Below are 19,815 nucleotides of genomic sequence, written 5' to 3' on the forward strand. Positions count from 1 at the left end.
TTCTATGTGTCATGACAAGAATGAAATCGGATTAGAAAGGAAGCCGCTACCTCAATATCGTGTGAGTTGTTGGGGGTAAGGCAGAAGGTATTGCTTAGTGGCCCCCGCCTTGGAGACATGGCCGTGTATACTTCGAGACATCCGCGCCGACTCGGTCAAAGGGGTCGATGATAGTCATGCCTTCAATCATCAAAGAAACGTCCCTAAAAATAAGCCTAACGATATCTAGAGAGATTGGAGCAGATGTCTGCCAAGATGCCTGACAAGATACCTATCATGAACACCATTTTACGATCAAGAGAGACCCAGGACTATGATAGTGGAAGAAGCTTCCTACGTTTCAAAATCTGACTGGTCAGCAATTCGAGTCTCGCCCTCTGATTAATATCGATCAAGGTCTCTAGGTCGAAGAACTGATGCTTATTCAAACGGTCACCGATGTCGGGACTCGTATCGGGATTTGACTCCTGTGCCCCCAGGCACACACTTCCCGATCAGGACAACGCCACCGGCCAGTCAGCGGTCACGGGACTTGGCTGATGTCATGAATGAGGCACTCAGGCACCAAGGCACTCAAGCCCCGCCACTATCAGGCACCAAACGGCGCTAAAAAGGTACTGATAAGTCAGCGGGGCAGTTCTCGGGCGGTCCATCTTGCTAATCCATGCGGTTCGGTATCTTTCTGCATCGGATCACCTCATGGATAAGGCCCATGTTCCCACCTTTCCATCAGATGGGTGATCCCGATGGGCCGATATGTGTAAGCGCCGCTGGCCGCTTAAAACCGCCACCTTCCCCTTAGAACTCAATCTCTCTTATCTCTAACTTCTTAACTTCTTCAACTCCTCTACTTCTATTCCCTCTCCCAAATTTCTCATACTCAATCGTAACCATGTCTCTCAAGGCCGGTGACAGCTTCCCCTCGGACGTCGTGTTCTCGTATGTGAAAGTTTTTTTTTTTCTCCCGCGTCCCTTCATCAACCCACCATCATCGTGGCCCCTCCCTGTGATAACAACAATACTAACCCAATTTCCTCTCACAGCTACATCCCCTGGTCTGAGGAGGCTGGATCCATCACTTCCTGCGGTATCCCCATCAACTACAACGCCTCCGCCAAGTGGGCTGACAAGAAGGTCATCCTCTTCGCTCTTCCCGGTTCGTCACCGCTTGTTTTTTTTTCCCCCGAAAATTCCCTTCGCTGACCGCCACTCAACCTGCAGGTGCCTTCACTCCTGTCTGCTCCGCCAACCACGTCCCCGAGTACATCGCTAAGCTCCCCGAGCTCCGCGCCAAGGGTGTCGACCAGGTCGCCGTCCTCGCCTACAACGATGCTTACGTCATGAGCGCCTGGGGCAAGGCCAACGGTGTCACCGGCGACGACATTGTATGTCCACAATCCGTTCTTCTGGATCAATTCACCCGCTAATTGTGTTCTAGCTGTTCCTTTCCGACCCCGAGGCCAAGTTCTCCAAGTCCATTGGCTGGGCTGACGAGGAGGGCCGCACCTACCGCTACGTGATCATCATTGACCACGGCAAGGTCACCTACGCTGCCAAGGAGGTCGCTAAGAACTCCCTCGACCTGTCCTCCGCCGCCAGCGTTCTCAAGCAGCTGTAAGCTTGAACCTTACGAAAGGGATTAGACGGCGCAATGATTCAGGGGTAGAATTAGATACTAGATCGCCCTTGGGCTCTTGTCTGACATAGAGGAATAAATCCTAATGAAGCCATGACAAATACATTCGATACACATCGTAGATATTTCATAGTTCAGTTTACAACGTCCTCGTTAGTGCCAGGGACCCGGGGTTATGATTGGCGGGGCTGGGTGTGGACTGTTGCCGCGGAGGTCAATGCTCAACTGTGCTTTGATCTAACGTCTAACGCTAACGTCTAAATGTCTCCAGATCTCGGATGGTGGAGATCAGCGTAAGCGGCTTTGACGACTCGCAGATTCGTGGGCGAGCATCAGGGATCCGCTGATTGCGGAGTATATTATGGATCCTCGACTCAAGGCCGGATTGGAAGATTGGATCGAATCGAATGAAGTCACTGTTGTACATCGCGAAATGGTATCGAACAATATATATAAAACACGGTAGAACAAAAACACACAGTGGATATCAAGGTAAAGTCGAGTAAAGCAGTAACACCGTCCAAATAGAAAGATCATTTGCGCTTGGGTACCGCTAGCGCCACGGAGCGACTGTTCTTTCTGCGGTCATCTTTCGTGCGCAGGCCTTGGCTCAGGCCGCCGCCCATGCCCCGCGCAAGAGACGCAAAAGGTGAAGATGTTTGCCACAAATCCAAATCTTCTTCATTCTGGCCAACCCCGTTTTTGGGCGTATTCGTACCTCCCGTTCCGCTCCGACTAGCCCGGCCCGAGTTTTCAGGGCCAGCGGGTTCAGATTGGCGCCGGCGGTGACGTTTCTCGTATGAGTAGCTCCGATGGGGGCTTCTAGGGATCTGATGTTTAACATGAGAAGAAGGAGGTTCCCATGCCGGCATGGGTACTTCCACGGAAATGTGCTTAGAGCAGTTACATCCACATCCAGTGGGACAGCATGGGAGGGTATTGGCCAGATCAGCCACATCGAATGGGTGATCGAATTGATCGCCCGATCGGAGGAACCAGCGTCGGTGGCAATCAAAGCAGCATACATGGCCGCAGCTGAGGCAGGGAACCAACATTCCGTTTACCACTTCGCCGCAGATGACGCAGGGAAGCTTGGTAGGCAACGGTTGCCGGGGATTGCAGTTGGGGCAACGGCGGGATGGAGTTACGCTATGATTCTTGGATGGAGAGTCGGCCACGGTAAGGGCTGGTGCAAAGATTGACATCTGAAGAGCATGCCCACAATTAGCGCAGTGGCGTTGGAAGTCGAGGGCTTCGATTCCAAAACCAGCTTCACTAGGCATGGTAGGTTCTGGGAGTGCGGTCGCCTTGGAGCCGTGGCTGTGACTGCTCCAGTACTGACTCGAATGCAATTCTTCCGCATCATCGGCCACGGCTCCGATCTTGAGGACTTCGCTTTGCTGCACAGGAAGCTCCCAAATCGATAAGAGGTCGGCATACGCGCCACGATAGGATCGCCACAGCCATTCTTTGTTTCGGTCGAGAAGAGAGTCTGGTGCCGTCTCATCGCCATCAAATGCACTCTTATTCTTGAAGGTGACCTTAAATCTCGACGTCGGCTTTGTAGCTTTGACGGGCTGATCGCTTTCGGTGTCTGAAACAGGCTACATATTTAGAAGATTAGCAAATAAGATGCCTCGTAAAAAATAAAGAGTTGCAATCCATACCAATTGCATGGTTCCCACGCTCGGGCTCTCGCCAGGATTTGCTTTCTTCTTGGCCAATGCACTTGCTGGAGGTGATGCAGAAGAAGGTCCGAATGTAAATGAGCGAGATAATGAAGATGCTAAGACCGACCCGAATCCAGATCCGCCGCTACGCGGCTGGGATTGCTGTTCAGGGGACGCCGCAATAGACACATTGTGGCTGGTAGCCTTTCGATTAGCTGTGATGCCTCGTGGGCGAGTTGTGATCGGCGGCGTTGTTCCGGTTGAATATGGAGGTGTAGAATCAACGCGCCAGATTTCGCTCGATGATCGCGCCGACGTATGGGGCATAGAAGTAGGATCTCTTGGAACAGATGAAGCAGGAGTTGTGAGCTGCGATTGTGACTGCGACGTTGGTTGCGACCGCGGCTTGTTCTGAACTGTCGACGCAATTGACGATGCTTCAACAGAGAAAGCCCGTTGATCGGAGGAAATATGTTGCATTTGCTCTGGTCGCCCTTCGTGGTTGGCTTCCAGGAGCACACACGAGAGCATTGCAATCATTTGAACATCACCGATGCGCTCAAAATGCTCGAAGAGGGCAGGCACAAGCCAATGGCTGCCGAGGGGATGATCTCCCCAGCGAATGATACTACCAGCTATGTCCTTGTAGGGTCCGACTCCAAGAACTTGGCTCGAATCCATGCCTTCTTCTTTCAACAGATGTTTCGGTCCCATCATCGGCTGAGGTGGAGAGCCGGGTTTCTTTCGAACATGCAGAATAAGTTTGATAAGGCCCCATATTTGAGCCAACTCGTAACATCCAGCGTCGATGGCAACGGCGGCATTATGAGCGCAAACATCAGTTCCTTTCCCGCAGATGCGATATTTGCTGGCAAGATCACGCTTCACCGGTAGCATGTCACTCAAGTCATGAATAGAAACCACGTTTTTTGTGGTATCGGCTGATTTAGCCGTGGCAGCCCCGGCAGTCGAACGCTGAGAATGATCCGTAGACCGGGGGCGATAGATGCCGATACTACCAGCGCTACGCCACGTCTGCGGCGGCTGGAATCGAGCCGGTAGCCCGGAGAGAATATCGGCAGACGAACCTGAAGAGCTGGAAGTCTCGGAGTACGAATCGTCAGAGTAATCGGATGCGCCGTCATCTGTGCTCGTGATTGTACCGGTCATGCGCGGTCCTGGGGAGCTGGTCTGCAGGCGCCCGAAGCCTTCAAAGACCTTGTCGCTTCTCGACAATCTGCTCATTTCTTTGAATCCGATATTGTCGAAGAGAGCTGTAGACTTGTCCTTCTTCGGCGGGAAGAAGCACACCAAACGGCCGTCGTTTGCCCACAGCGCACCGCATCCTTTGGCCACGGGCACCATCACATTGGCATTGACTGGTCGGAGCAGCTCGGAGCTCATTCCCAACTCTTGACTCTGGGTCATACCAACTTCATCTTCGTCACTTGACTCGCCCTCGATATCACCGTTGCCCGGTGATTTGACATGATCGCCAGTTTCGCCTAGAATCCACGCAATGCTATCCTCCAGAGTGCTTTCACCTAGTAGGTAGCGCACAACACCTTCTAAGCAGCCACGTTTCCGGGACATATAAGTTTCGGCAATTGTGCGAAGTTCGGCAGTTATTTTCGCAGTCAGATCATCGGTGACAGCCGCTGTCTTCTGAAACGAGAATGTCGGAATCGAGGTCTTCGGATAGCTAACGGGGAACTTGATGTCCACCTTCAGGAACAATGAAGTACCTTCTGCACCCCAAGGTCCGTTCAAAGATATCGATATTTTCCGCTGCCGCACGTCAACCGAGTCGAAAACAACCTTGGTGAACTTATCGCCAACGTGACTGATTTCATCCCCCAGGGTTTCAATATCCCAGCCGGAGATCTTTACGCCCCGCATCCAGGAGATTGGATTGGTATCGGCTCTCAGGTTTGACCGGGGTTGCATGCCCATGCCATTCTCCTGATGACCGCTCTTGGTCCAGGCGCGAGCATGGGGAACCGAAATAGCATTCATCCCTGGCCCGCCGGGGTAATTAGTGCTTGGTTTGAGGCGGTTGACCGAAGACACAGACTCAATGTCCTCCAGGTCTAAGTCAGAGTTCACATCTCTAAAGCTTCGATAGACAGCACCCAGGCGAGTCACAGTGCGAGTAGAGATGTAAGACTTTCCCTTTTCGTAACCAACGCCCTCCAAGATTTGTGGGTCCACTCGATGCAGACGAAGTTCTCTGTCAGTTCCCCATGTCACTAACTGGAAGTCCCGGTGGTCGACTCCGTCATCGATCCCTCCGCGTGCTCTCCAAAGGAACTCTTTTACTTGACCTTTGTGGCCAGGGAAACTGTGAACTAAAGGCAGGTCATCATCAGGGTTGGAGCCATCGCCAGCTCTTCGGCTATAGAGATGTAAATCGCTGTTCCCTCTCTGTGGCATGGCCAACACTCCCCATCCAAAGGGCGTGTTTCTGGCTCGCCAAACGGGAAATGGTGTTCGGATCAGTTTCTCGGGAATTTCGGTGTCAGAAGTATAATCCCAGAATTTTATGGTCTTGTCGAGCGAACAGGTTGCCACGGCGCCTCGTCGGACACGGTTCCAATCAACACCATAGATCTTCGTGTCGTGAGCTTCAATAGATCGAATTGGATACGCGCCCATGCGGTCATCCCAGATCCGAAGAAAGCGGTCATGCGAACTAGCAACAACATGAGGATCTTGTCGATTCCACTTAACCTGGGTTGCACCGGTAAACCAGTCGGAGAATGAAATCACCGGGCGTGAGGGCGTACGCAAATCCCAGCAGTGCACGAAGCTGTCCACGGCGCAAGTTGCAAGAATATCGGGATGAAATGCGTTGAAATTGATATCGGTAATTGCTCGCGAGTGGGCATGCAGCACGAATTCAATGGAGTTCTGCCATGTCTTCATGGCCAGATTCCACACTAGCGCTTTCTGGTTGGATGTGCTTACAACCCAGTAGTCGCGTGCCGCGAATGGCGACCATTGCACATCCGCCACCTCCCATGGCGTATGGTGAGGGAGATAACGAGGTGGAGAATATGGGGAATCCAAGTCGATGACATGGAGACCTTCCTTCGATGCCAGCACCACATCTCGTCCACACGGCGATATGGACATCGACCCGACCGGTTGTTCCACATGGAAAGAGCTGTCTTCATCGAACGTCGGGCTTTCGAAGGCCGACGTCAGCGGCCGGGGTCCCATGGAGCTCGACATATTGACGGTGATGGCCTCACTGGGCCAATCGGGGCCTTGGCGGAAGTCGTAAAGTTAAAAACTCATGCAATATATGGGGGCTGGTGTATAGCGAATGCGCCCATGGTGAGTTTCGTCCGCGATAGGGTCCCTGCAGGGTATCAGCTCGTCGCGTGCCGGAGGGGGAGCTGCGATAACGCGGAGAGCAATGGCTGTGGCGGTGCACCTTGATGTGGCTGGTTGATGAGGCGCAGATCACGTGAGACGTACGGACGGCGGCAGAGCCCCGCGATGCAAGTGCCCCTCGGCAAGTTGCGTCGATTGCCGGCTGCTTCGTCTTCAAATTTACCTCCACGTTCGCTGTAAGGGTCTTTGGAATTGACGCTGGTGCTCGTCTTTCCTGCCACATTTCTCTCAGTCCTTCGACGCCGATCCATACCCACCGACTATACACCGATAAGCAATCGATATGGCCTTGCCAAAACGCATTATCAAGGAGACGGAGCGCCTCATGGCGGAACCGTAAGAGACCATACCTGTCACCGAGTTGAGCCTTTGCTAATAATGGGTTTCGCGACGCGTAGGGTCCCCGGTATCAATGCTGTTCCCCATGAAGATAATCTGCGGTATTTCGATGTCTCGATTCATGGCCCCGCTCAATCCCCATACGAGGGTATGCACTATCTCAAAAGTCTCACTTTTGTCCTAAATAACCAACACTCTGCACACTAGGTGGAATCTTCCGTCTTGAGCTCTTTCTTCCCGACGATTATCCCATGACACCTCCCAAGATCCGCTTCTTGACCAAGATCTATCACCCCAACATCGATCGCCTTGGCCGTATTTGCCTGGATGTCCTGAAGAGTAATACAAAATAGCCTTTGAGATATATTTGCACGTCTAACATCGCATCAGATAACTGGTCTCCCGCCCTCCAGATCCGCACTATCCTGCTTTCAATCCAAGCCCTCCTTGGAGCGCCGAACCCCGATGACCCTCTTGCCAATGATGTCGCTCAGCGCTGGAAGGACGACGAGCCTGCCGCGATTCAGACCGCCAAGGAGTGGACCCGGACACATGCCATGACCTGAGTATGACTAAATATGATGTGACCATGAGAAAAAGAGAGAGACGGCCATTCGATAAGTTGAGGCCCTTGGGGCAGGCGGACTTCTTTTGTTTTTGAGCGTGAAACCAACTACGCGACATTCATCCATTTTGATTGCAATGGCTTATGCAGACTCGGAGAACTTTGCATAGACTCCGCTGTGTTATCTGAAGTTATATCATTGTGACCTGCCTTTGGCGAGGTATCAGCTGCTGAGATACATTTTTGGTCTACTTTTTGGCCTTTAGAAGATCAATGCTCGACATCTATAAAGCCTTTGAGTTGATTAGAAAGTCTGTTTTGTTCTGTAGGTGGAATGGAAACGTTCATTTTCCAATGGACAATTGACAATCAAGTGTTTCATTTTTAGCAAAGATGGGACGAAAAATCAAAAGATACAAAAGGTAAAGCTTGATCATGAATGAATGAAACTTTCAAGCATGTAAACCATAAGTCAGTGTAGCGAGCATGTGTTTCTAGAGCGTCATGAGAAGAAACATAAGAATTAGATGCTCATCATACACCTTTAGCCGAGGGTCACTGGTAAAATGAGCTATTAAAGGCTGGTAAAGCTAGTACGTGGTCCGATATCCTTTACCTTTTGCTCTGGTGGCTTTATCTGGGGCTTCTCCGCGGCCAGACCCTCTTCATCTGGCCAAATCTAGTGAAATGTCGGTCAGTAAGCCAAAGTCTTCGGGCTTCGGGCTTCAAGGAAACGTACGTAGATCCTAGCGAACATAAATGCGGCCACGGGCACTTTGATCAAGTAAGAGCAGCATATAACAGGAGGTATTGCATCTGGGTGCTGGGTTGCTTACATGATGAATTGGGTCGGCTATATGGAAAAAAGAAACGAGTTGAAGTTTGCCAGGAGAAACAAGGTTGTCAACCGCATGGCCTCTTCCGTGTCTGCGAAGCGTCCAAGGCAGGCCGTGGTAAAGCTGCAACAAAAGTGATGTAACTTAATTCATAAAACATCATTCTTCAGGGTTCCGGCTCTGTTCAAAAGGATTATTCCAACTGAAGGTGATTCTGACAAGGCAGAAGAATAGCATTTGAGCGCATGTTCTGACACTCAGGTAGGCTTCCTAATCAACCATGATCCGTTCATCCTTTTGGGGTCTGACTTGACTATCCGGTACATGTCGAAAGTAGATCAGAAACTCAGTAATCTTGAGCTTAAAGTTAGTGAGACTTGTCTTCCATCAAAGGATATCTAGATTGACAGATTTCGATTGACTAAACTGTAAGATAGATGAAGCAGAAAGTGCTTACAACCAGAGGATGTCGCGAACATCGGCGGAACTCGTAGCCACGCAAATCATATATTGAGGGAATAGCTCTGGATATCCTAAGTAGACTGGCTTCCTATCGAACTATGACCCGTCTATGATGTCTCTTTCAAGTTAGAACTTAACCCTTTTGGTATGCTGAGTGTAAACCGGCAAAATAGTATAAGTTTCTGCAGATTTGAAAACTTGGATCTCTCACGATAATAGCTTTGGTCTCTGTGAGTCGAAAGGTTTAAATTGAATCAGGAAAAGATGGAGAAATTATGAAGTTCTCGTCCACGACCAGAAAATTAATCATCATATGTCCCAAAGAGTACTAGTGTCACGATAAGCCCCTCCGAGTCAAATCATGTGGTGATAGTCCGCAAAGGGCAGAGCGGATCACGTGTCGCACTTTAGCGAGGCGCACCACAATTGGACCCAGCAACGAGACCATCGCGATCCCCGATTTTCGAACATCACCCAACGCCAATCGACACCTCGTCAGCGCATCACCCGTCAAGATGCGTACCTACGACGACTCCTTCAGCGGCCAGAAGATCTACCCTGGCAAGGTGCGTTCTCCATCCCCGTCGATTTACGTGTGCGAGAGGAGGATTTGTGCGGAATCAACGACATCATCACCACATCGCGATTCAACCACTACCTACCCTCTCGACACGTCCCCACGATCGCTTGGAATATTTGCGCACACAACACTTTGTTTTGAATGACTCGGGTGCTAATTTTGTCTTTTTTGGTGTCAATAGGGTAAGCTGTACATCCGTGGCGACAGCAAGATCTTCCGCTTCCAAAATGGAAAGTCCGAGTCGCTCTTCCTTCAGCGCAAGAACCCTCGCCGGATAGCTTGGACTGTCCTCTACCGTCGCCAGCACCGCAAGGGTATCTCTGAGGTCGGTCACGCGTTGCTCCCTTGAATTTTGATGGATTGTGTGGTGGGGGAATACCAAGGCTGCCTTTTCGGGTTCGAATGGCCTTCAACGACACTTCGATACTCGGAAAGGTGGAATAAGAGGATGAACCAAGATGCCACACAAGGAATGACGTATCTTTTAAGACGGATTGCTGACTACGTTTGGGATTTACAGGAAGTTGCCAAGAAGCGTACCCGCCGTGTTGTGAAGCACCAGCGTGCTATCGTTGGTGCCTCCCTTGAGCAGATCAAGGAGCGCCGTGCCGTCCGCCCCGAGGCTCGTGAGGCCGCCCGCAAGCAGGCCATCAAGGACGCCAAGGACAAGAAGTCCGTCAACGAGGCCAAGAAGAAGGCCGAGAAGGCCAAGAACGCCGCCAAGGGTGGTGCTAAGCCCATCTCCAAGCAGGGTGCTAAGGGCTCCGCCCCCAAGGTCGCCGCCAAGTCCCGCTAAATTCGATATCTGGTTGGGAATTGAGGTGTTTGTGTGACGGTTGCGATATGATGGAACTTACGGGGACCGGCCTCGGGTCATTAACTTGTTTCTGAAACACTTTTATGCAATACAATGCGATGCAGAAAAAATGGGAACAAAGGAATCAACAAAATACCTCTACGCATGAATTTGTCTCTCTTCTCTGCCTTGGGCAACTAATTGGCAACTACCATAAGCCGTTGAGTATTTCTCAGTGAAGTTCTTATCTTTCCGTGTGGACTGGACTATGGACATCGCCTGGGTATGCTTATACCATAGGCCTTCCACGTGCGATATACGCAAAGTATATCAATCCCGAACTACGTCTTTCAACATCTTGGCCTGTAGCCTTGATTGAAGAATTCTACGTGGGTAGTGAACTTGTAATGGTAATTGTGGCAGAATATTTGTACTAGTTGGATTGCGGTACGTCTATGCATCCTCTTAGCCGTCCTCCTAATTATCGACCATAAAGACCGAAGATTGAATGCTGTCTTGCGACCACAAAATGAAACAAAATGAAACGCTTATGATACAAACAATGGTCCTTAGAACCGAAGTGCCCAGCTCAAGATGCCCCCATCTCTCGAGATCGCCGTCAGCCTGGCACAGCTGCGACCAATGGTAAAGTGCTTAGTCGATATCAGGATTGCTTCTGATGTCACCATGCACGGCGCAGTTCACCAGCATAAAGGGCAAATTCTATGATTTTTCCACATGTATGACTGTGTCTTGCAAAGAGACACATATCCAGATCATCCGAATGACCAGAACGCCAGACCGACCGGTCAAACAACCGGATCAAAAAAAAAAAACAGAAACAAATATAATACTAGAAGCCCGATTCAATAGTAGTGAGCCATCTCCAAACCAGCACGCTTGAAGCCACACTTGACATAGAAGCCCTCGTTGGCCTCGGAGCAGTCGAGAATGCTCTGCAAATAATCAGCACATGCACTAGAAGATCCCAAGCACAGGACAGAAACATACCTTATAGCAGCCAACCTGAGCAGCGACGTAATCCAACGCCTGAATAATGCGCAATCCCAGCTTCTTGCCCTGCTGGTTCTTCTCAACGGCAATATCCTCAATGTGCCCAACCATGCCAAGTGAGTGAATAAACTTGCGCTCGACAATCAAAGACCCGGTGCCAACGACACGGTCCTCGCCGTCGCACACAACGAGTAGGTAGTACTCGTCGTTACGGGAGCGAATCCAGTCGAAGCGCTTGTTCCATGCCTCCTCGCTGATATCGCCGACGGTCGTCAGCACCCGCAGAACGTCCAGGTAGCCTCGGTTGAAATCAGAGCGCAGGATCGGGCGGATGGTGTAGTCTGTTGGCAGGACGGAGATGATTTCGGGGGAGATGAGGGAGGCGGGGAAGAGGGGGCCGTCTTCAAGGTCAATGGAGGTGACTGTGGAGTTCATAATGGGCTTGGTGTCGATAGCAGCTGTAGAGATGGCGGGGGCGGCCATTGTGTAATGTTGATTTGAGGGGTGAGGGTTGAAGAGAGAGAGTAGCTTTCCGTGTTGATGAGGGGGCGAATGGCGGGGTTCGAGCGCAAGGGAGATCAACGAGTGTGATGGTCTTAAAGTATCTTAATAAGGTCTGAAGATTGAGGATTGAGGAGGATGAACTTGAGATTGAGCCAGGGCGAAAGGAAGTAATTGAAAGGAGAAAAAACGATCGGATCAACAAGTGCGGTCCACGGTTCCGCCAGGTGAGACACCCCTGATTTCTGCGTTGACTATTTATACGCCCTCCATGCCAGTGTGCCCAGGCGGGTTAGGGTGGATTCTTGCGTCGCATATTCTTGTTCTTCTGCAAAAAGAAAATACAATAATGAACTACTTCATATCGGTATCTCCGATCTCTACAAGCCTCGTTGTTAGGGCCGACCGGGGGTGCTATTTATAACGTGGCCAAAAATAGCCCCGCTACGAGGGATCCGCAGAGCCAGCATAATACAAAGATGGTTTCAGTATACAGACCCTATCGGGACTTGTCTATAGTAGCACAGGGGAGACAGCATTGCTGCTCCATTCATTTGAACTCCTTGGGAGCAAGCATCAGCTCGGGGCGGACGTACTTGTCGAACTCCTCGGAGCTCAGAGCCTTGAGCTCCATAGCGCTCTCCTTCAGGGTGAGGCCCTTCTTGTGGGCGTTCTTGGCCACCTTGGAGGCCATGTCGTAGCCAATGACGGGGTTCAGGCAGGTCACGAGCATCAGACTAAGTAGCGGGTTAGCGTTTTGCCATTAATCAAGGGGGGAAGGGGGAGAAACTAGATCCATACCTTTCGTGCAGAAGAGTGTTGATACGCTCCTCGTTAGCCTGCAGGCCGTCCACAAGGTGGCTACGGAAGCTGTCCATGCCGTCAGACAGGATGCGCACACTGTGGAGCAGGTTGCGGATCATGACGGGCTTGAAGACGTTCAGCTCGAATTGGCCGTTCATGCCACCAATGGTAGCGGCGACGTGGTTACCCATAACCTGGGCGCAGACCATGGTGAGGGACTCGCACTGGGTGGGGTTAACCTTGCCAGGCATGATGGAAGAACCGGGCTCGTTCTCGGGGAGACTCAGCTCGCCGAGACCGCAGCGGGGACCAGAGCCGAGGTAGCGGACATCTTGAGCGATCTTGAAGAGAGAGCCGGCAAGGGTGTTCAGGGAGCCGGAGGCCTCGACAATGGAGTCGTGAGCGGCTAGAACCTCGAACTTGTTGGGTGCGGTCTTGAACTCGGTGCCGGTCATCTTGGAGATCTCGGCGGCAACGGCCTCGTCGAAGCCCTTGAAGGTGTTCAGACCGGTACCGACGGCGGTACCACCCTGGGCGAGGAAGCGCAGGTGGGGGATGCTGGCCTCGACGCGCTCGACGTTGCGGTCAAGCTGGGCGACGTATCCGGAGAACTCCTGGCCCAGAGTGAGGGGAGTGGCATCCTGCAAGTGGGTACGGCCAATCTTAATAATGTGGTCGAACTTCTCGACCTTCTCCTGCAGGGCGTTGCGGAGGGCCTTGAGGGAGGGCAGGAGGGTGTTCTCGAGCTCGACAACGGCGGCAATGTGCATGACGGTGGGGAAGGAGTCGTTGGAGGAGGCCGACATGTTAACGTGGTCGTTAGGGTGAACGGGCTTCTTGGTGCCCATGGTGCCGCCCAGGATCTCAATGGCGCGGTTGGAGATGACCTCGTTCGAGTTCATGTTGGACTGGGTACCAGAGCCGGTCTGCCAGACGACCAGAGGGAAGTGGTCCAACAGCTTACCCTCGGCGACCTCGGCGGCGGCCTGCTTGATGGCCTCGCCAACCTTGGGATCTAGTTCGTGTTAATAACCCGGGCTCGTTCCAAGGTTTCAAGCCAATCCACCACATACCAAGACCGTACTTCATGTTGACGGTAGCGGCAGCACCCTTGAGGATACCGAAAGCCTTGACGACAGGGGCGGGCATGCGGTCCTGGGGCTGGTTGATGTTGAAGTTACCCAAGGAGCTATTCCCAACACTGTATCAGCTTTCTGCACTTGCATTCCATCGCAATCGAATGATATTGTCTGGTCGTCTTACCGCTGGGTCTGGGCACCCCAGTACTTGTCTCCAGGGACCTAGACACAAAGGCCTCAGTCAGCTTCTGCGGATAATATAGCGGGGATTCCGGCGACTTCACTCACCTGGATTTCGCCGAAGGCATCGCTCTCAGTGCGGGGAGCGGAAGACTAGACCGTCGAGCATTAGCGGTGTCTCCAGGCGCAAACAGCGACTCCTCCTACCATGTTGACGGTTGTGCTGAAGGCTCTCTTGTTCAGAGTCTGAAGGCGGGGGAACTGTCCGATCTGGCGGTTGGAGCTAAGAGCACGGGTAGCAGCCGGAGAGCGAGCAGCAACCGACAGAAGGCTGCGGGCTGCGGGGTTGGCAGCTCTGGCCGCATGTGTCAAGGTAGCCATAGAGCGCACCGCGGCTCGGGAGGTAGCAGAGTTCATGATTGCAATATGTGATGTTGAACTACCCAGAAAATGATAGGTAGGTGCCAATTGGCTTCACTCGCGATGGGTCAAGGGGGTCAAGAGCAGACTGTCTCCCTTAAAAAAACAAAAAACGAAAGTCGACTCCGACTCGCAATGCCGAATCTTCCCGGTATCGGCATTACATAATTACGCGGGCCGTCCAAGTGGAACACTGGATATTATTGGTAATTAACTGTATTGTATGGTAACCCGCTCTTATACATTCATCCCTGGAGCAACTCGCGCTTCAACGCTTCGACCACTCTCTCCCTATGCAGTCGCCCACTATGCAGGATTCCCTCCAAGGATGGGAAAGTATGTGGTGTGCCCTCATATCGATACAGCTCCACAACATTTCCTGCCGCTTCGAGCTTGGCCGCATAGACTTCTCCCTCGTCGCGGAGAGGATCCAGCTCTGCCGTTGAGATCAACGCAGGGGCCAAGTCCTGGAAATTGGGGGCGAGCATCGGTGATATTTTCCAGTCCTGAAGCAGTCAGCTTAGCGTTTCAATATGCCAACAGTTTCCACCACTTACCTCTTCTGAGGCTGCTGGTCGGGGCACTCCCAGAAAGTGCTTATGGAAGTATGCCATACGAGCCATAGGAAGTGCCGGAGTAAACTCCATCTCTCGATATGAATCGTAGGGACAACTCTCGCGGTCAAACTTGCCATCTGGGGTAAAGGCACCGTGCAGGTCACACACTGGCACACTCAAGACCTGTAGGCGTAGAGGTATCTGCGCGTCACGACAGAGATGACTGACAACGGCAGCGAGATGGCCTCCAGCTGATGGTCCGCCCACGGCGAATCGGTCTGGATCGATATTGAATTCTTCTGCTTTCTGGGAGCGGATCTAGATGGACCCGGTCAGTTATACTGTAATCCTCTGACAGGCCTTCAAATGCATACCCAATTGAAAGCTGTCCAGCAGTCATCTACGGGAATAGGAAAACGATGCTCGGGCGACAGTCGGTAATCGACATCGAAAACAACCATTTCTCCATCAAGAGCGTGGACAAGTCTTTTGCAGTAATCATGGTCGGTGTTGAGCCCACCAAACACCCATCCGCCGCCGTGGAAATTGACATAGGCTGCTCTCTTCAGAGGCTGACCCTGATCGTCGTTTTTTAATGCTGGCTCGAAAATGCGGATAGTGATCTCTCCTCCTTTAACAGGACACTGCTGTTCCGTAAGGCGAAAGACATTGGGCCCTGGTTCACTACCGTAGAAGACCGTGTACCTTGCCGGATCCTGACGATAGTCCTCTATCGGCACTTCGTGAGTATGCAGACGTCCAACATTGTACTTGTTGTAGTACTCGACGTAAACGGGGTCAAATCGGGGCAGAAGCTCCGCTGGTATGCTATTATGGAGCGGTTGTTGGATTTCCTGGGCACGAAACGCGTGCAAGGCAGAATCACCATGATCGCACTTTTGGTGGGCCATTTTGATTGGAACTACTGAGCTTATGGGCATATGAAAGTGCTTCAAGGTTGTTCCAATCGCACACGTGTAAGAAACCATGAGGAAGGATCGGGCTTGGGCCATGTTTATAAGACTGATTGGGTACTCCTCACCGTCACGCAAAGCGGGGTTGTTGATCTCGATTACCTTTCTCAATTTCTATTCCTTTCGATACAACAGCAGTATCCAAATACTCATGCGGAGCCTGTCAGCATTGACTGGGTTTAATAGTCGCATTCTCTAGACTTTCTCTCTGAAAGATGGGACGTGGGGTCGTCAGTCCTGGCATCTATATATTTCCCGCCGCTTTAGATCTACGCCTTTCCAGGTTGGAACTTTGACACGCATCAACTTATTCTTTTGCATCATGTTTGCACAGCAAAGACTCAAAAAAGGTCTCATGATCTAGATCAGAAGAGGATAACGTGGCCAGGCTATCTTCCCATCATGAAAAGAGCCAGTCAGCCGGCCTCCGATGACGTTCTACTCTGAAGTTTTAGGTTTACTGGCCCCAGGACCAAGACCTGGGGTCGAACTCTTCAAAATTTCTCACCTACCCAGTCCATTCACCAAGGCTATTGGCGGTACAATTGATCTTGTGACAACCCAAAAGCGAAATGGCATGTCGAAAGCAAGAAAGAGCTGGGGAACCGGCATTAAGCGGAACTTCCCGCGGGGCAAAAAAAAAGAGGACGGCGATATCGGTTGACTCAGCGTTGACCGACTCCGATTTTGTTACATACTCGCAATTTCCTCCGATTCCCTCCCCAAGGGAATTGACTGAACGATTCGAATCTTTCATTGCGCCGATATAATTCACCATGGAATCGGTTCCTACTCGTCTTAATGTGGCTCCCGTCCCGCCGGACGAGATCTTCGCCTTGAACGGTGCCTACTTCGCCGATACCTTCCCCCAGAAAGTCAGCCTCGGCGTTGGCGTCTACCGCACAGATGATGGCAAGCCGTGGCCGCTCCCGGTTGTCCAGAAGGCCGAGAAGGAACTCGAGAAGGACAACGACCTCATGCGCCACGAATACACTGCCATTGAGGGCGACGTTCCGTTCCTGAAGATTGCGCGGGACCTGATGTTTGGCTTCGAGGGCGAGGGCAAGGACGAGGAGGCCAAGGCCCGTGTTGCCTCTGTTCAGACCGTCGCTGGCACCGGTGCCAACCATCTGGGCGCCCTCTTCCTGGCCCATCACTACAAGCCTCGCACTGTCTGGCTGTCCAACCCCTCGTGGGCGAACCACATGACCATTTGGGAGCTGGCCGGCGTTCCCCGCAAGACATACCCCTACTACCACGCCGCAACCCGGTCCTTCGACTTCGAGGGCATGATGTCGACCCTCGAGTCCGAGGCCCAGGAAGGCGACGCCGTCCTTCTGCACGCCTGCGCACACAACCCTACCGGTCTGGACCCGAACAAGGAGCAATGGATCGCTATCGCAGACCTCTGCGAGCGCAAGAAGCTTTTCCCATTCTTCGACTCAGCCTACCAGGGCTTCGCCTCCGGTTCGGTCGAGGAAGACGCCTGGGCGGTTCGCTACTTCTTCAACACCAAGCCCGATATGGAAATGTGTGTTGCTCAGAGTTTCTCCAAGAATTTTGGGCTGTACGGCCAGCGCGTTGGTGCCTACCACTACGTTCTTAACCGCAAGTCTACATCCATCCGTGATGTTGTCGTCAACAACCTCTGCCACTTGATCCGCGGCGAGTTCTCCATGGGCCCGCGTATCGGATGCAGTATCGTTAAGAAGATTATGAACAGCCCGGAGCTGGTTGCCGATTGGCACCAGGATTTGGAAGTTATGAGTTCGCGCATCAAGTCTATGCGCCAAGCTTTGTATGATGAGTTGGTTCGCCTTCAGACTCCTGGCACCTGGGAGCACATTATTGAGCAGGTGAGCTTGATTTCGTTGTTTAATACTGTTAATACACTGCTAATCAAATTTACAGAACGGCATGTTCTCCTACACTGGCCTTACCCCCAAGCAGGTCTACGCTCTCAAGGACAAGTACCACATTTACCTACTCAAGTCCGGCCGGGCCTCCATCAGCGGCTGTAAGTAACCCGAATCTATAACCCCGGAGCACTATACTGACACAGTGTACAGTGAGCGAGAAGAACGTCAATTACGTGGCGCAGGCCATTGATGACGTTATTCGCAACGTGCTTTAAGTACATACATTGGACATAGATCAGGCTGCAGTCTGCATATAAGCTTGACTTTTTCGGCATTTTCGATTTACATTAGGCGGAATATTTGACCTTTTAACGACTGTTGATGATAGACTTCATAGAGAATGACAGCCTGGGGCTTGACCTCGCTACATACCACTCATATTTGGATAAATTATGGGGAATCTCGGAAGCGTATTGAAAAATCCAGTGCATTAAGAAAGCTATCTACTGTACAAAAAGCAGCAAGGCGGCGAGCGTTGCAATTCATAACCCAAACCCCTGCCTGTAGAAGAGCACCGAACTCGGTGGACGTGAAACTGTACTGGATATAGTCGTCAGCGCGCCGGACCGCTCGATAGAAGATGGCGCAATGGTCGATATGCTGAAATTTGATAGATCAAAAGCTACTAGAGAGGGACTTCGTTAAAGTCGCTTTCTCCCTCTTTGCCTTTGCTCTTGGCGCTTTGGTCATCTGATTGTGCGGAGCCTCCTTCAGGCATGTGTTGAGGGAGTGTAGTCTCTTTTAGTTCCTCTCTCTTGCTCTCTGGTTCGTCTTCCGGTTCCTCGGCCTTCTCTTCTGGCTCAGGCGCGGGTTCCGTATGGCCGTTCGTCTGAGCAGGTTCCTCTTCCGCATCGGTCTCGTCCTTAGGTGGCGGCGGAGGGGGCACCTCGTCTTCATCTTCCGAATCAACTTCTTCTGTCTGTGCTTGCGGTTGGGCGCTGGTCTCATCCCCAGGGAAAGGCGTCAGAGGCGGCTCTTCGAGAATCTGGCTCTGCCGAGGAGGAGACTGAGGTTGTTCACTAGGCCGGCTCTGGTTGGCGAGTGTTGCCGTGGACATTGTGGAGGTAGTTCTTTGGTGGGAAGAGCCGTGAATCGTGCTGAGATGGCGGGCCTTGGGGTCTGCACCGAGATAGTAACCGCGCACACCGACAATCGTGCCCTCAGACTCGCAAGCGTCCACCCACTCCGGAACGACGACCGGAATATTCATCTCAACGGCCTTCTCCCACAGCGAGCCCCGACCCTCGGTGCAAACAAAGTGTGTAGTATCAATCCGAACCGAGTCGATCAACTTGCCGCCAATGCGTTCCAAAGCAACACCCAAAGCCTCCTTGCGCTGCGGATCGAGAACTCCAGGTGTAACAGTAATACCGGACAGGTCCGTCATTTTGTGTGTCCGACACGTCAGCTTCTCGGACTGGTACGTACCAGCCGTTGTGCGCAATACCAGGTGGAAAGTGTATTCAGAGTGAATCGCCAGGCCGGAAATCTTGGTACTGCGCGTCTCCAGAGGACGGGGTATCGAGCCCGCCTTGGAGCCATTACGGTAGAGGGAGAGTGATTTCAGGGATGCAGTTGCCAGGTCGATTGGGTCCCACTCGAGGACCAGAGAAGTCTGGGTAGCATTGCGCAGGCGAAGAATAGGCGGCGACGGGGTCTTGACTCCGTAGGTATTCAAGATGCGCTTCTGGAGGGACTGGAAGGCAGATGCGTTGGCGGTCTCAGCGGCATGGTTGCGCGCAACGGTGATGTCGACGATGCTGCCGGAGGAGATGTTGTTAGGGAGGAGAACGGAGGGGAATTCGATCTGTATCCATCTCAGTCAGCATGTCATTGGTACTGGGGATCTGGCGCAACGGTCGCAGGCCACGATTCCCCATGTTTGGGTTTCAGGCAGGGGGTTGAAGCTTACGAGGCGGTTATCCTGGGTCAGGAGCACGGCGACACCGGCGTCTACCTTGCCGACAGTCAAGGAGACCAGCATGGTGGAGGGATTTTGAGTGGGGGTACAGTGGTAGATGTTGATGGGGAAGTGGTTGTCAGGTACGGAGTACGGAGTACGGGTGTTGATTCCGCCAGATCGG

At 52.1% G+C, this 19,815-nt stretch overlaps 9 protein-coding genes across 9 annotated transcripts; 4 read left to right on the plus strand and 5 right to left on the minus strand.

The window, feature by feature from the left end:
* Positions 1-892: 892 nt before the first annotated feature.
* On the plus strand, positions 893-1,618 carry N7443_006329 (peroxiredoxin family protein; the record flags this gene model as incomplete). Its single annotated transcript, XM_056886385.1, has 4 exons — positions 893-939; positions 1,044-1,156; positions 1,222-1,385; positions 1,439-1,618. The coding sequence occupies 4 exons, from the start codon at positions 893-895 to the stop codon at positions 1,616-1,618; spliced, it is 504 nt and encodes a 167-aa protein (XP_056740034.1).
* A 551-nt stretch (positions 1,619-2,169) lies between these two features.
* Positions 2,170-6,540, minus strand: N7443_006330 (Mtc5p; the record flags this gene model as incomplete). The annotated part of the gene is made up of 2 exons (XM_056886386.1): positions 2,170-3,240; positions 3,304-6,540. The coding sequence occupies 2 exons, from the start codon at positions 6,538-6,540 to the stop codon at positions 2,170-2,172; spliced, it is 4,308 nt and encodes a 1,435-aa protein (XP_056740035.1).
* Positions 6,541-6,988: 448 nt separating this feature from the next.
* Positions 6,989-7,610, plus strand: N7443_006331 (E2 ubiquitin-conjugating protein UBC13; the record flags this gene model as incomplete). The annotated part of the gene is made up of 4 exons (XM_056886387.1): positions 6,989-7,041; positions 7,104-7,192; positions 7,252-7,383; positions 7,435-7,610. 4 exons carry the CDS (start codon positions 6,989-6,991, stop codon positions 7,608-7,610), a joined length of 450 nt encoding a protein of 149 aa, XP_056740036.1.
* A 1,812-nt stretch (positions 7,611-9,422) lies between these two features.
* Positions 9,423-10,283, plus strand: N7443_006332 (60S ribosomal protein eL24; the record flags this gene model as incomplete). The annotated part of the gene is made up of 3 exons (XM_056886388.1): positions 9,423-9,473; positions 9,669-9,812; positions 10,008-10,283. The coding sequence occupies 3 exons, from the start codon at positions 9,423-9,425 to the stop codon at positions 10,281-10,283; spliced, it is 471 nt and encodes a 156-aa protein (XP_056740037.1).
* Positions 10,284-11,149: 866 nt separating this feature from the next.
* gup1 (glucosamine 6-phosphate N-acetyltransferase) lies at positions 11,150-11,780 on the minus strand (the record flags this gene model as incomplete). The annotated part of the gene is made up of 2 exons (XM_056886389.1): positions 11,150-11,239; positions 11,295-11,780. The coding sequence occupies 2 exons, from the start codon at positions 11,778-11,780 to the stop codon at positions 11,150-11,152; spliced, it is 576 nt and encodes a 191-aa protein (XP_056740038.1).
* A 568-nt stretch (positions 11,781-12,348) lies between these two features.
* Positions 12,349-14,278, minus strand: N7443_006334 (class II fumarate hydratase; the record flags this gene model as incomplete). Its single annotated transcript, XM_056886390.1, has 6 exons — positions 12,349-12,535; positions 12,600-13,617; positions 13,676-13,791; positions 13,866-13,903; positions 13,970-14,014; positions 14,069-14,278. 6 exons carry the CDS (start codon positions 14,276-14,278, stop codon positions 12,349-12,351), a joined length of 1,614 nt encoding a protein of 537 aa, XP_056740039.1.
* Positions 14,279-14,526: 248 nt separating this feature from the next.
* N7443_006335 (alpha/beta hydrolase) lies at positions 14,527-15,749 on the minus strand (the record flags this gene model as incomplete). Its single annotated transcript, XM_056886391.1, has 3 exons — positions 14,527-14,787; positions 14,839-15,156; positions 15,213-15,749. The coding sequence occupies 3 exons, from the start codon at positions 15,747-15,749 to the stop codon at positions 14,527-14,529; spliced, it is 1,116 nt and encodes a 371-aa protein (XP_056740040.1).
* An 839-nt stretch (positions 15,750-16,588) lies between these two features.
* On the plus strand, positions 16,589-17,946 carry N7443_006336 (putative aspartate transaminase; the record flags this gene model as incomplete). The annotated part of the gene is made up of 3 exons (XM_056886392.1): positions 16,589-17,668; positions 17,724-17,829; positions 17,882-17,946. The coding sequence occupies 3 exons, from the start codon at positions 16,589-16,591 to the stop codon at positions 17,944-17,946; spliced, it is 1,251 nt and encodes a 416-aa protein (XP_056740041.1).
* A 410-nt stretch (positions 17,947-18,356) lies between these two features.
* On the minus strand, positions 18,357-19,715 carry N7443_006337 (putative chitin biosynthesis protein (Chs5); the record flags this gene model as incomplete). Its single annotated transcript, XM_056886393.1, has 2 exons — positions 18,357-19,538; positions 19,644-19,715. The coding sequence occupies 2 exons, from the start codon at positions 19,713-19,715 to the stop codon at positions 18,357-18,359; spliced, it is 1,254 nt and encodes a 417-aa protein (XP_056740042.1).
* Positions 19,716-19,815: the final 100 nt, after the last annotated feature.

The sequence above is a fragment of the Penicillium atrosanguineum genome (genome assembly GCF_028827265.1).
Source record: "Penicillium atrosanguineum strain IBT 20685 chromosome Unknown utg000005l_segment0_segment0, whole genome shotgun sequence".
In the NCBI taxonomy this organism is placed as follows: domain Eukaryota; kingdom Fungi; phylum Ascomycota; class Eurotiomycetes; order Eurotiales; family Aspergillaceae; genus Penicillium; species Penicillium atrosanguineum.